At 40.6% G+C, this 15331-nt stretch overlaps 1 protein-coding gene across 1 annotated transcript; it reads right to left on the bottom strand.

Moving 5' to 3' along the window:
- Positions 1-1442: 1442 nt before the first annotated feature.
- On the bottom strand, positions 1443-13420 carry rmnd1 (required for meiotic nuclear division 1 homolog). The gene is given in 13 exon segments (XM_029675905.2): positions 1443-2738; positions 2909-3025; positions 3355-3475; positions 7055-7131; positions 7304-7368; positions 7518-7624; positions 7870-7970; positions 8794-8833; positions 8940-9015; positions 9133-9238; positions 9516-9981; positions 10426-10449; positions 10451-13420. Coding segments are annotated over 13 exon segments (1404 nt in total). The 5' UTR covers positions 10522-13420; the 3' UTR covers positions 1443-2705.
- Between the last annotated feature and the right edge of the window lie 1911 nt (positions 13421-15331).

The raw sequence follows: 15331 nt of genomic DNA, 5'->3' as shown, positions 1-15331 counted from the left end.
CAATATGTTGGGGGAATTTTGGCCCATTCCTCCTGACAGAGCTGGTGTAACAGAGTCAGGTTGTAGGCTTCCTTGCTTGCACATGCTTTTTGAGTTCTGCCCACACATTTTCTATAGAATTGAGGTCAGGGCTTTGTGATGGCCACTCCAATACCTTGACTTTGTTGTCCTTAAGCCATTTCGCCACAACTTTGGAAGTATGCTTGGGGTCATTGTCCATTTGGAAGACCCATTTGCAACCAAGCTTTAACTTCCTGACTGATGTCTTGAGATGTTGCTTCAATATATCCACATCATTTTCCGGCCTCATGCCATCTATTTTGTGAAGTGCATCCGTCCCTCCTACAGCAAAGCACCTCCACAACGTGATGCTGCCACCCCCGTGCTTCAAGGTTGGGATGGTGTTCTTCGGCTTGCAAGCCTCCTATTTTTCCTCCAAACATAACGATTGTCATTATGCCCAAACAGTTGTTTTTGTTTCATCAGACCAGAGGACATTTCTCCAAAAAGTATGATCTTTGTCCCCATGTGCAGTTCCAAACCGTAGTCTGGCTTTTTTATGGCAGTTTTGGAGCAGTGGCTTCTTCCTGGCTGAGCGGCCTTTCAGGTTATGTCGATATATGACTCCTTTTTACTGTGGATATAGATAATTTTGTACCTGTTTTCTCCAGCATCTTCACAAGGTCCTTTGCTGTTGTTCTGGGATTGACTTGCACTTTTCGCACCAAAGTACGTCCATCTCTAGGAGACAGAGCGCGTCTCCTTCCTGAGCAGTATGATGGCTGTGTGGTCCCATGGGGTTTATACTTGCATACTATTGTTTGTACAGATGAACGTGGTACCTTCAGGCGTTTGGAAATTGCTCCCAAGGTTGAACCAGACCTCTGAGGTCTTGGCTGATTTCTTTTGATTTTCCCATGATGTCAAGCAAAGAGGCACTGAGTTTGAAGGTAGGCCTTGAAATACATCCACAGGTACACCTCCAATTGACTCTAATGATGTCAATTAGCTTATCAGAAGCTTCTAAAGCCATGCATTTTCCAAGATGTTTAAAGGCACAGTCAACTCAGTGTATGTAAACTTGACCCACTGGAATTGTGATATAATTCATTGTAAGTGAAATAATCTGTAAACAATTGTTGGAAAAATGACTTGTGTCATGCACAAAGTAGATGTCCTAACCGACTTGCCAAGACTAGTTTGTTAACAAGAAATTTGTGGAGTAGTTGAAAAACAAGTTAATGACTCCAACCTAAGTGTATGTAAACTTCCCACTTCAACTGTAGATATTGGCTGGACCCCGAGCAGTCCTCCGAGCCAGATAAAGGGGTTTACATACAGCTTGAAGGACCACTCCGAGCCTCTCAGGGCCTTTCTTACATACAAGTTATGGTTCTGTCACTATGGTTCTACCTATAGTAAATAAAGCAAGACACATACAGTACTTACAATATGGAATTAAGTTTACTCCACTTTATTTTAAAAATCAAAACACACAAAAGATTTCACACAGGAGATGACAGCTGTCACTACATCTAAGTGCTGTTGATTTTCATGGATCACATCGTGAACCTGAATAACATTTGACATGGTAAGACCATAGACAATTAGCATCTTCTGAATAACATTTGACATGGTAAGACCATAGGCAATTAGCATATTCTGAATAACATTTGACATGGTAAGACCATAGACAATTAGCATCTTCTGAATAACATTTGACATGGTAAGACCATAGACAATTAGCATCTTCTGAATAACATTTGACATGGTAAGACCATAGACAATTAGCATCTTCTGAATAACATTTGACATGGTAAGACCATAGACAATTAGCATCTTCTTATTGACCTGAAGCTCTAATAGGGCTCAGCTTCTTTACAGACCAGTCACTGGGTTCATGAGACATTGGATTGGTTGTTTGAATTATCATACAGTTTGCTAGAATGAAGACAAACAGAAATGTATGTCTCCAAATAAATAAATACAGTTAATCAATACACATAGGCAATTTTAACTTTAATACAAACAAACTCAAGCATATAAAGCCCCAAACACCATTTATATATTAATGAGTACATTTGGATACATATTTTGAACAGAAATCCAACAGTTAAAGTGAGCTAGTGAGACATTTCCTTCCTCATTTACATTTTGTGGCGCAGACACTGGTGATTTGCTTAAATGTGAACTTCCTTTTAGCCTCGCTCCACCAACCAAAATCCTGTCTTCTACAGTGATATTTCTCAATTTGTATCAAGGCTCTGTCCTTCCATTGAAAATGTGTTACTTCTTGCAACGCCTCACCTCACGACTCCTTTCCCCCGTGTGACCTACTTGTATGTATGTACTGACATGCACGTGTAACTGATAAATGTAAAAACATATAGTGTGTAGTCATCTATGTAAATTGTAAAGTATTTTTTGTTATGTGTAAGACCCCTGTAAGACCAGCTGTTGTTGGCTAATGTGGATCCTAATCAATCAAATCCCATTCCATCGTTGCAAGTGTTAACGAACAGTAAGTCTAACGTAGTTGTGCCATTTTCTTATGTTCAGTAAGTTACCTTCTTTGGGGTCAAAGCTTAGCCTTCTCTTCAATGTCTTGTTCATTATGATCATAATGTAATGTACTTACATAAATAGGTATCTGTTAGTCTTTTTCTTTCCTTAAATCTGTATTTTAGCATCGCCGATGAAGCTCTTCAGAAAATCATTCTGCCAACTTCAAACAACACCTGAAGAAACCAAACCAAAAGATTAGTGAGAGGATATAAAACATTTGATGATAAGGCTACATTTTGTTCTTTATAACGCTAGAAACAATATAATCTTAAATCATAACCATCATCATCACTAGAACATAAACCATGTAGTTAGAGGTTTGTGCTCCGTTAGGGTTTCTGACCTCGATAGTGATGAGGATGACGATCATCCACTCCAGCCTTAAGCTGTGCTTCTCACTCAAGTGGTTCCTCATTAGGTCTGTCAGCTCAGTGCAGTGCTGCAGTTTCTCATTCACTACCTGAAAAACAATAGGACAACAGGGCCCACTGCTGCAAATGGATTTCAATGCCACTATAATTTCTTGCATAATGACAAGCATTTTTTAAGGTTTGCTGCCTATGACTAAAGTGGACTATATCACAGAAGAAACAACATATCTACATTTACAAGTAATACTGCATCTGCTTTCAAATAAAATATTATCAAATATGATCCATAAACTCATACTAATGATGAATAAGACACATACCATATGTAAAATATATGCACCCATGACAGTAAATCGCTTTGGATAAAATCATCTGGTAAAGTCCATATAATTATTATTATATTATAGCCCCCCCCTACCTTGACCCGGCGGTTGATGTTGAGGAACTGACACGTCTTGTCATAGAGCATCTCCAGGTTCTCTCTGTCCCAGTAGAAGTCTGGCGTGATCAGCAGGTCAGAGCTCAGGTTGATACAGTGTCTGGAACAACATAACAGCAGGTCAGAGCTCAGGTTGATACAGTGTCTGGAACAACATAACAGCAGGTCAGAGCTCAGGTTGATACAGTGTCTGGAACAACATAACAGCAGGTCAGAGCTCAGGTTGATACAGTGTCTGGAACAACATAACCGCAGGTCAGAGCTCAGGTTGATACAGTGTCTGGAACAACATAACAGCAGGTCAGAGCTCAGGTTGATACAGTGTCTGGAACAACATAACAGCAGGTCAGAGCTCAGGTTGATACAGTGTCTGGAACAACATAACAGCAGGTCAGAGCTCAGGTTGATACAGTGTCTGGAACAACATAACCGCAGGTCAGAGCTCAGGTTGATGCAGTGTAAAATGTAATACAACTCAGTTTGTTCAAATGTTTTATAAAACAAGAGTAGGGCTGAACCCAAATATTCGACTGGTTGATAGGCTGTTGGACGACCAATATATATATTTCTTTAGTCGAGCAGTAGCAAATAAATAAATAACACAGTTTGGACACACTTTTATTTTTACTATATTGTAGAATAATAGTGAAGACATCAAAACTATGAAATAACACATATGGAATCATGTAGTAACCAGAAAAAGGGTTTTATATTTTATGTTTGAGATTCTTCAAAGTAGCCACCCTTTGCCTTGATAGCTTTGCACACTCTTGGCATTCTCTCAACCAGCTTCATGAGGAATGCTTTCCCAACAGTCTTGAAGGTGTTCGCACATTATGCTGAGCACTTGTTGGCTGCTTTTCCTTTACTCTGCAGTCTAACTCATCCCAAACCATCTCAATTGGGTTGAGATCAGGTGATTGTGGAGGCCAGGTCATCTGATGCAGCACTCCATTACTCTCCTTCATGGTCAAATATCCCTTACACAGCCTGGAGGTGTGTTTTGGGTCATTGTCCTGTTGAAAAACAAATTATAGTCCCACTAAGCGCAATCCAGATGGGATGGCATATCGGTGTGGTAGCATGCTGGTTAAGTGTGCCTTGAATTCTAAATAAAATCACTGACAGTGTCACCAGCAACACACCATCACACCTCCTCCATGCTTCACGGTGGGAACCACACATGCGGAGATCATCCTACTCTGCATCTCACAAAGACACGGCGGTTGGAACCAAAAATCTCAAATTTGGACTCATCAGACCAAAGGACAGATTTCCAATACTCTAATGTCCATTGCTTGTGTTTCTTGGCCCAAGTAAGTCTCTTCTTATTATTGGTGTCCATTAGTAGTGGTTTCTTTGCAGGAATTCGATCATGAAGGCCTGATTCATACAGTCTCTTCTGAACAGTTGATGTTGAGATGTGTCTGTTACTTGAACTCTGTGAAGCATTTATTTGGGCTGCAATCTGAGGCAGTTAATTGCTGACTTCTGAGGCTGGTAACTCTAACTTATCCTCTGCAGCAGAGGTAACTCTGGGTCTTCCTTTCCTGTGGTGGTCCTCATGAGAGCCAGTTTCATCATAGAGCTTGATGGTTTTTGAGACTGCACTTGAAGAAACATTCAAAGTTCTTGAAATGTTCCACATTGACTGACCTCCATGTCTTAAAGTAATGGTAGACTGTCATTTCTCTTTGCTTATTTGAGCTGCTCTTCTGGACTTGATATTTTACCAAATTGGGCTCTTCTGTATACCACCCCTATCTTGCCACAACACAACTGATTGGCTGAAAACGCATTAAGGCACACCCGTTAATTGAAATGCATTCCAGGTGACTACCTCATGATGCTGGTTGAGAGAATGCCAAGAGTGTGCAAAGCTGTCATCAAGGCAAAGGGTGGCTACTTTGAAGAATCTCAAATATAAAATAAATGTTGATTTGTTTAACACTTTTTTTGGTTACTACATGATTCCATGTGTCATTTCATAGTTGATGTCTTCACTATTATTCTACAATATAGAAAATAGTACAAAATAAAGTAAAACCCTGGAATAAGTAGGTGTGTCCAAACTTTTGACTGGTATATTATCTATCTTTTTTTAATGGCACATGAGACACCGGTCTTATTTGCACCCATTTCAGTGAACTAATCCATCGCGGAGGCCGAGACTAATCCACCGCGGAGGCCGAGACTAATCCATCGCGGAGGCCGAGACTAATCCATCGAGGAGGTTGAGACTAATCCATCGCGGAGGCTGAGACTAATCCATCGCGGAGGCCGAGACTAATCCATCGAGGAGGCTGAGACTAATCCATTGAGGAGGCTGAGACTAATCCATCGCGGAGGCTGAGACTAATCCATCGCGGAGGCTGAGACTAATCCATTGCGGAGGCTGAGACTAATCCATTGCGGAGGCTGAGACTAATCCATTGCGGAGGCTGAGACTAATCCATTGCGGAGGCTGCAAGAATGGCACAGTCCAAGAAAAAGGGGAGTGTGGCTGCAAGATGCACGTCTCTCTCCAGAATGCGCTCTCTCCTGCCAATTTGTGCACATTCATTGTTTCATAACTTCAATTGTGTGAATTGTTTGCGCTTGATTGTTAGTGTCTATCAATTCCCCATGACATATATCACCAGTAGTACATGTACTGTTATCTACAATGTTTGTCTGCTTACGGTAATGTCTGTTAATACATGTTATTATTCCAGTCTTTTACCGTTCTCATTGTCGGAGTGAGTGGACACATAGGTTTGCAGAGCACACAACCTATGCTACACTTGTGAGAAACAAGTTTTGGTTCATTTTATTCCATTTAGGAGGTTGTCAATTTAGTCATTGTCTTTTGTTTGGAGTGCTCCTGTCAATGTTGAGTAACCTGATTACGCATAAAAGTAGGCCTATAGGCTACCTGGCCTGCTCACAAATGTAGGCATATAAATGTGCCCATTTGGGGATCTCATAGTATTTCTGATTGGCTTAAAGCACCACCCCTAATGAGCTGCGGAGCTTCTCAAAGTCATGTTTTTTCCCACCTCAAACAGCAAGCTAACAAAGTCTGTTTTTACATTCATTGAGAATGACAAGGCAATTTTTACATAGTTGGCAATGGCAATATAAGTTACTTTTAGGTTTGTATCATTTACGCTGGGATAGAATTTTGATTAACCACATGACAATGATTTTGAGAAACAAAGACTTATTATAAATTAAATTAAACTGTTCCACGAAAATGTGCATATGAAAACCATAACTGGCACGCAGATCAGTAGAAATGGCAAGATAAATTGGCATTCCACATGAAAAAGTTTGCAGACTCCACGTGTAGCCTATTACTGATATCTTCAGGAGAGTAGTGGCAGAATCTGCGAAAGCCAGTAGGAGCGGGAGGAGGATAGTCGGGACAGGTTAAGGTTTTTATCTTCTGGTCATCTTGATCTCTGGCTCCCTCTTGAGCAATTTCGGTCTTACTTCATTAAACAGTGAGCTTAAAGCATCAGACAAGCTCAATGTATACATAATTGATTTCAATAAAACACAGTGTCTATATATGGAAAAAAAAAACACGTTTTAAAATGTTTACCAATTGATTGGAACAGACGGCTTTCGGTCGACCAAGATTCGTTTTAGTCCAGGACAGCCCTAAATAAGAGTCACAGCTTTAAATTGACTTTACCTCAGAGAAAAGAGTTCTCCGATCTTCTGCATAACCTCTGCTCTGGACAGCTTTATTTTATTCCCAGATTTCAGCATCTGAATGGGAAGTGCATATAATCTAGTCAGTTGGGAGGAACCTCTGGCAAATGATTTTTACAGCGACAAACAATTCGTAATGATAATTTTACGTGATTCTCTACTCAAGATTTGAGATTATTGTTTCTCAAGTGCAGAGATCCAAACTGTACACAGATTATTGTTAACCTACCTCTGGAATTGACTGAATCGACTCCACAAAGTCATCCAAAGCCACCTCCCATATGGCCAGTTTCACTGAAACAAAGCCCAGACAGACGGGAGAGCAGTATCAGACTGTAAGGATACATCACCACAGTAGTGTATATACACCTGGACCGTTTAACAGTAATGCTATGTTTCATACATTAACAAAAAACAGTAACATGAAAAAGGTTCCAGCTAACCTGACAAAGAAAGGGCATTTGAAAATGCAAATTTATCCAGCACGGCCTCGTCAGGATCTATTTCACTGTTCAGCAGGAAGTTACCACGTTGTAGCTTTGAGTTTCCCCTGGGTTGAACAGAAGACACTGATCACTAAAGACAACAATTGACAACAAATTGTGCCCTATCCCAGGAGAGTAATAAAATTGTTATCATCCAAATGAAAACGAAATAAACGATAAATGTTAAAGACATATCATATTAAGTCATTTATTTTTCAGAAATCTACAATTACATTTTACTGTAATCCATATAACATGATTGAAACTGCAATAATTGATCTGTAACGACCAACCATATCAGGTGACGTACTCTCCAATAGTGTAGTTGATCTCTTCATTTTCCCAGTGGACCAGAGCTACCTCGTAGGGATGAATCTCATGCCGCTCCAAGAGCCTCATCACTTTCTTCATCTGAAAAACAAAGCAGTTCAATAGCAAGAAATGTCATTATTGATCTGTAACTGACAATATCTGCAGCTCCCTCTACAAATCACCTGCTAACATGCTGACCACACCGCTGGCATTGCAAAATAAATGTACACATACATGTTATTCAATCATTGCACCCACACTGCTCGCAAGCGTCTGCGCGGCCAGGCGCTTGGTTCTATTTGTGACGCTCAAAGCGCTCCAAGTCCTGCCTCTCCCATCTCCTCATTGGTTTTTATGAGCATATACCCATATGGGTGATTGAAAGGTGAACTGACGTCCGCAATCAGTTCATCTTTTGTGGTAATGCACCATAAAGTTGGTTGCCAACTATCAAATATAGTCCAAAGAAGAAAAAGAAGCCTGAAGGAAGGAGGAGAGATGACGAGAAATTAAATTTGGTTTACCGTTTTATCTGTGGATTAATTGTCGGAGTAGAGGAGCTTGTGCATTTCAGCTAAAATAACAACCCAATGTGTATATCCCTGGACAAATTAGCTAGCAACAGCAAGCTAGCTAACTAAATTGCCATAAATGTTTATTGCTTTTTGACCAAATTCAAATAATTGGTTCAGAGTTTGTTTTGATATTTCAACCTGTGTGTCCTGATCGTGTCTGGTGTGGGTGAACAAAATCAACTTTTGCCCATGCGGTTTGGTCAGCATGTTAGACTACCTGGTTCAAGAGAACCACAACTTCCCTTAGTATTTTTTAAGCGAGTGTAATGTGATCTTTTTTTGTTATTATCAGAACTATAATTACTATTGTGACTTCTTATGTGCAATAGGATCAGAATTCTTCTTACGGTTTTCTCTTCAACATTCCAAAAGACCACTGATCCCTCCCTAGAAGTAAAAATGGCTTAATTAATTCACACTCAAGACAAATCAATAAGCTGTGTAAAAGACATAAAGACATAACAATAACATACAGAAAAAAAAGAGGACATACCTGAAGAAGAACATTGTTGCATTATCACTGGGTTTTTGGGCATTGTCAGTGCATATTACGAGTGCATTTGAGGCATCTGAAATTAAAATATATTATAATCAAAATGTGTCTTTTGTTACATTGCACAGCCATGAAAAGAGTAAGCAATTAGCCTACAGTAGCCATGAAGTAAAGCAAAAAGGTGTTGGCCTACCTCTTGGTAAATCTAATTCATAGAAGCCGTGGGCTATGAGGTCATGGCAGAGTGTTGGCAGATGGTACTGGTCTGCTGTTGCATAGGCAATGCACTGCATCATATCCTATGGGGTCAGATTGAACATTGATGAAAACATTGTTAATGACATTTTAACCCCACATTATCAAGAACCAGAATTGGGTGATATCAGATGTTAAGATAGGGCTCAAGTCTATATGCTCTGATGTGTGTGGGTCTGTACTGTCCCTGTATGTACCTCAAACAATTTCCTCAAATCTATTCATTCACACATCCATTCAGCCCACCATCCATCCATTCATTCGTTCATTTATTAAGCAACTCCCAGTCCCTTAATCTGATTGATGGACGGACGGCTTCACCTTGTCCTCCTTTGGGGTCGGCTGATTGGTTCTGGATGGTTGTTTGGTCCTGGGGCCTTTAGGAATTTTTTTCCCACTTCCAAGCACGGTCACTGGTTTCATCACTGATTTAACAGGAACTGTTGAATAAAACCTCTGTATACTGAAACTCCAGTGTCTGGTGGAGGTGGGCTGACCAGGGACAGCTGATAGTGACTGAACACAGGTGTTAAAATGTCGTGCCGCATACAAAACATCTCGTCTGACAGTCCAGCCATGGTGTTGGACGTGTGTGCTTGAGTGACACGCCCTATGATGACCAGAGCCTGTGGTGGTCCAGGGAGCTAGTAGAGTTCTAGGTGGTACATGCGGCTTGATAGGGTCTGACAGATTGACAGAGGTGAACCTATAGGCACATGTCCTACTCCCCAAAGGCTTCTGGGTCCTCAGTCGGCACAACAGTGTCCAGAACATGTTATGGATTGGACTATACACAGGAATGCGAAGAGATGAGAAAACATAAGCATACTGTATTGACTAGCTAAATCATGGAACCAACATATCTATGAGGTTTATTCTACTCAAGAGGAACCAATTTGAATACTTTCACACAAAGAAATGCATCATGGACTGTACATTAATAACGTTTTAGCTATGTGCATGCATTTCTTGTATCAGGAAAATTGACCTTGGTTGAATGGAAATGCATGCAATAGCTAAGTAGCTAGCCAGATTACAACAAAGGTTCCGGACATTATGGTCATTGGTTACTAGAATGTAGCTGTTCCTGATGGTCACAATAAAGCACGAGGCATGTATGCCACATCAACCCGTCCATGAACAAAGGCTCGTGCACAAGCACTTGCAAGGTAGCTAGTTAGCTTAAAATCAATGAGAGTTATAGCTAGCTAGCTTAAAGAAAATAACTCACCAAATCAGGCTACTAAAACAAGAAGATGCTTGTCATGTTAAAATAACTACAGTATCGGCGTTGAGTCACATCTAACTCGGTGTGAAACATGTGCATTAGATGCTCATGACAGTTTGAATGCAGCCTTGTTGTGCATAAAGTTTAATTTGAACAGCTACTACATTTCCTGGTTGCGGTGACGCAAATTTGCGTCATCTATCGATTAGAGGATTTTGAACAACAGCACCCACTGTGGTGAAAGGAGAGACAACGTTTTCTGTTGCCTGGAAACTCCCGGAAATCGCACTGTTGGTTGAAACCATCAACCAAGAACTCCCCCCTATACAGTTGAAGTCAGAGGTTTACATACACGTAGTTTGGAGTCATTAAAACTCGTTTTTCAACCACTCCACAAATGTCTTATTAACAAACTATAGTTTTGGCAAGTTGGTTAGGACATCTACTTTGTGCATGACTCAAGTAATTTTTACAACAATTGTTCACAGACAGATTATTTAACTGTATCACAATTCCAGTGGGTCAGAAGTTTACATACACTAAGTTGACTGTGCCTTTAAACAGCTTGGAAAATTCCAGAAAATTATGTCATGATGTTTAGAAGCTTCGGATAGGCTAATTGACATAATTTGAGGTGTACCTGTGGATGTATTTCAAGGCCTACCTTCAAACTCAGTGCCTCTTTGCTTGACATCATGGGAAAATCAAAAGAAATCAGCCAAGACATCAGAAAAAATATTGTAGACCTCCACATGTCTGGTTCATCCTTGGGAGGAATTTCCAAATGCCTGAAGATACTACGTTCATCTGTATCAATCAATCAATCAAATGTATGTCACAAAGTGCTGTACAGAAACCCAGCCTAAAACCCCAAACAGCAAGCAATGCAGGTGTGAAAAACTCTCTAGAAAGGCCAGAACCTAGGAAGAAACCTAGAGAGGAACCAGGCTATGAGGGGTGGCCAGTCCTCTTCTGGCTGTGCTGGGTGGAGATTATAACAGAACATGGCCACATTTTTTAAATGTTCATAGATGCCCAGCAAGGTCAAAAAATAATAATCACAGTGGTTGTCGAGGGTGCAGCAAGTCAGCACCTCAAGACTAAATGTCAGTTGGCTTTTCATAGCCGATCGTTCAGAGTATCTCTACCGCTCCTGCTGTCTCTAGAGAGTTGAAAACAGCAGGTCTGGGACAGGTAGCACATCCGGTGAATAGGTCAGGGTTACATAGCCGCAGGCAGAACAGTTGAAACTGGAGCAGCAGCACGGCCAGGTGGACTGAGGAAAGCAAGGAGTCATCATGCCAGGTAGTCCTGAGGCATGGTTCTAGGGCTCAGGTCCTCCGAGCGAGAGAAAGAAAGAAAGAAAGAAAGAGAGAAAGAAAGCGAGAAAGAAAGAGAGAAAAAGAGTGAAAGAGAGAGAGAATTAGAAAGAGCACACTTAAATTCACACAGGACACCAGATAAGACAGGATAAATACAATAGTACGCAAGTATAAACACCACGGGACCACGCAGCCGTCATACCGCTCAGGAAGGAGACGCGTTCTGTCTCCTAGAGATTAATGTACTTTGGTGCGAAAAGTGCAAATCAATCCCAGAACAACAACAAAGGACCTTGTGAAGATGCTGGAGGAAACAGGTACAAAATTATCTATATCCACAGTAAAACAAGTCCTATATAGACATAACCTGAAAGGCCGCCCAGCAAGGAAGAAGCAAGTGCTCCAAAACCTCCACAAAAAATATCATACTTTTTGGAGAAATGTCCTCTGGTCTGATGAAACAAAAATTGGACTGTTTTGCCATAATGACCATCGTTATGTTTGTAGTAAAAAGGGGAAGGCTTGCAAGCCGAAGAACACCATCCCAACCATTTATTTTGCTGTAGGAGGGACTGGTGCACTTCACAAAATAGATGGCATCACGAGGATGGGAAATTATGTGGATATATTGAACCAACATCTCAAGACATCAGTCAGGAAGTTAAAGCTTGGTTGCAAATGGGTCTTCCAAATGGACAAGCATACTTACAATGTTGTGGCAAAATGGCTTAAGGACAACAAAGTCAAGGTATTGGAGTGGCCATCACAAAGCCCTGACCTCAATGCTATAGAAAATTTGTGGGCAGAACTGAAAAAGCGTGTGCGAGCAAGGAGGCCTACAAACCTGACTCAATTACACCAGGTCTGTCAGGAGCAATGGGCCATAATTCACCCAACTTATTGTGGGAAGCTTGTGGAAGGCTACCCAAAACATTTGACCCGAGTTAAACAATTTAAAGGCAATGCTACCAAATACTAATTGAGTGTATGTAAACTTCTGACCCACTGGGAATGTGATGAAAGAAATAAAAGCTGAAATAAATCATTCTCTCTACTATTATTCTCACATGTCACATTCTTAAAATATAGTGGTATCCTAATTGACCTAAAACAGGGAATTTTTACTAGGATTAAATGTCAGGAATTGTGAAAAACTGAGTTTAAATGTATTTGGCTAAAGTGTATGTAAACTTCTGACTTCAAATGTAGATATTCTGTTGTATTCATAAGGCGACCTAACCCACAGAAAGATAATGTAAAGTATGGACACAGCAACAGAAGGCAGATAACTGGATAAGGTCAAATATAATTGTCATGAATAGAACTGACTTTATTCTACCTGTCATGGAAGCATGTTTGTTCCACTTAGGGACAGTTTTAAATTTACTGTGGTGGGGGGTCGTTTTGTCAAGATCAGTAAGGTTTTCTGCATTGTGTTACGTTACAGCCGTATTCTAAAATTGATTAAATAGTTTTTTTTTTCCATCTCATCAATCTACATACAATCCAAAAACCAAAAACACTTTTTATACAATTTTGCAAATTTACTACAAAAAAAAAGAAGCATATACAGTACCAGTCAAAAGTTTGGACATACCTACTTATTTCAGGGTTTGTCTTTATTTTTACTATTTTCTACATTGTCGAATAATAGTGAAGACATCAAAACTATGAAATAACACATATGGAATCATGTAGTAACCAATATATATATATATATATATATATATATATATATATATATATAATATTTGAGATTCATCAAAGTAGCCACCCTTTGCCTTGATGACAGCTTTGCACGCTCTTGGCATTCTCTCAACCAGCTTCATGAGGTAGTCACCCGGAATGCATTTCAATTAACATGTGCCTTGTTAAAAGTTAATTTGTGGAATTTCTTTCCTTCATAATGCGTTTGAGCCACTCAGTTGTGTTGTGACAAGGTACAGTAGGGGTGGTATACAGAAGATAGCCCAATTTGGTAAAAGATCAAGTCCATATTATGGCAAGAACAGCTCAAATAAACAAAGACAAATGACAGTCCATTATTACTTTAAGACATGAAGGTCAGTCAATCCGGAAATTTTCAAGAACTTTGAACGTTTCTTCAAGTGCAGTCTTAAAAACCATCAAGCACCATGAGGAAACTGGCTCTTATGAGGACCGCCACAGGAAAGGAAGACCCAGAGTTACCTCTGCTGAAGAGGATAAGTTCATTAGAGTTACCAGCCTCAGAAATCGGCAATTAACTGCACCTCAGATTTCAGCCCAAATAAATGCTTCACAGAGTTCAAGTAACAGACATCTCAACATCAACTGTTCAGAGGAGACTGCGTGAATCAGGCCTTCGTGGTCTAATTTCTGCAAAGAACCCACTACTAAAGGACACCAATAATAAGAAGAGACTTACTTGGACCAAGAAACACGATCAATGGACATTAGACCGGTAGAAATCTGTCCTTTGGTCTGATGAGTCCAAATTTGAGATTTTTGGTTCCAACCGCCGTGTCTTTGTGAGACGCAGAGTAGGTGAACGGACTGCATGTGTGGTTCCCATGGAGGAGGAGGTGTGATGGTGCTTTGCTGGTGACACGGTCAGTGATTTATTTATAATTCAAAGCACACTTAACCAGCAGGGCTACCACAGCATTCTGCAGCGATATGCCATCCCATCTGGTTTGCGCTTAGTGGGACTATAATTTATTTTTCAACAGGACAATGACTCACAACACACCTCCAGGCTGTGTAAGGGCTATTTGAACAAGGAGAGTGATGGAGTGCTGCATCAGATGACCTGGCCTCCACAATCACCCGACCTTAACCCAATTGAGATGGTGCTCCACAGGGTGAAGGAAAAGCAGCCAACAAGTGCTCAGCATGTGGGAACTCCTTCAAGACTGTTGGAAAAGCATTCCTCATGAAGCTGGTTGAGAGAATGCCAAGAGTGTGCAAAGCTGTCATCAAGGCAAAGGGTGGCTACTTTGAAGAATCTGAAATATAAAATATTTTTATTAGTTTAACACTTTTTTGGTTACTTCATGATTCCATATGTGTTATTTCATAGTTTTCATGTCTTCACTATTATTTTCTACAATGTAGAAAATAGTTTAAAAAATAAAGAAAAACCCTGGAATGAGTAGGTGAGTCCAAACTTTTGACTGGTACTGCATGTTTTCAGACCCTTTTACGTAGTACGTTGTTGAAGCACCTTTGGCAGTGATTACAGCCTCTAGTCTTGGGTATGAAGCTACAAGCTTGGCACACCTGTATTTGGGGAGTTTCTCCCATTCTTCTCTGCAGATCCTCTCAAGCTCTGTCAGATGGGGAGTGTCACTGCACAGTAATTTTTAGGTCTCTCCAGAGAGAGGGTTAGAGTCTGGGCTCTGGCTGGGACACTCAAGGACATTCAGAAACTTGCCCCAAAGCCACTCCTGCTTTGTGTTGGCTGTGTGCTTAGGGTACTTGTCCCGTTGGAAGGTGAACCTTCACCCCAGTGTAAAGTGCTGAGTGCTCTGGAGCATGTTTTCATCATGAATCTCTCTGCACTTTGCTCCATTCATCTTTCCTCCGATCCTGACTAGTCTCCCAGT

This window comes from Oncorhynchus nerka, linkage group LG12, assembly GCF_034236695.1.
Source record: "Oncorhynchus nerka isolate Pitt River linkage group LG12, Oner_Uvic_2.0, whole genome shotgun sequence".
NCBI classification, from domain to species: domain Eukaryota; kingdom Metazoa; phylum Chordata; class Actinopteri; order Salmoniformes; family Salmonidae; genus Oncorhynchus; species Oncorhynchus nerka.
The sequence above is the reverse complement of the archived record's forward strand: the minus strand, read 5'-3'. Positions and strand labels throughout refer to the sequence as shown.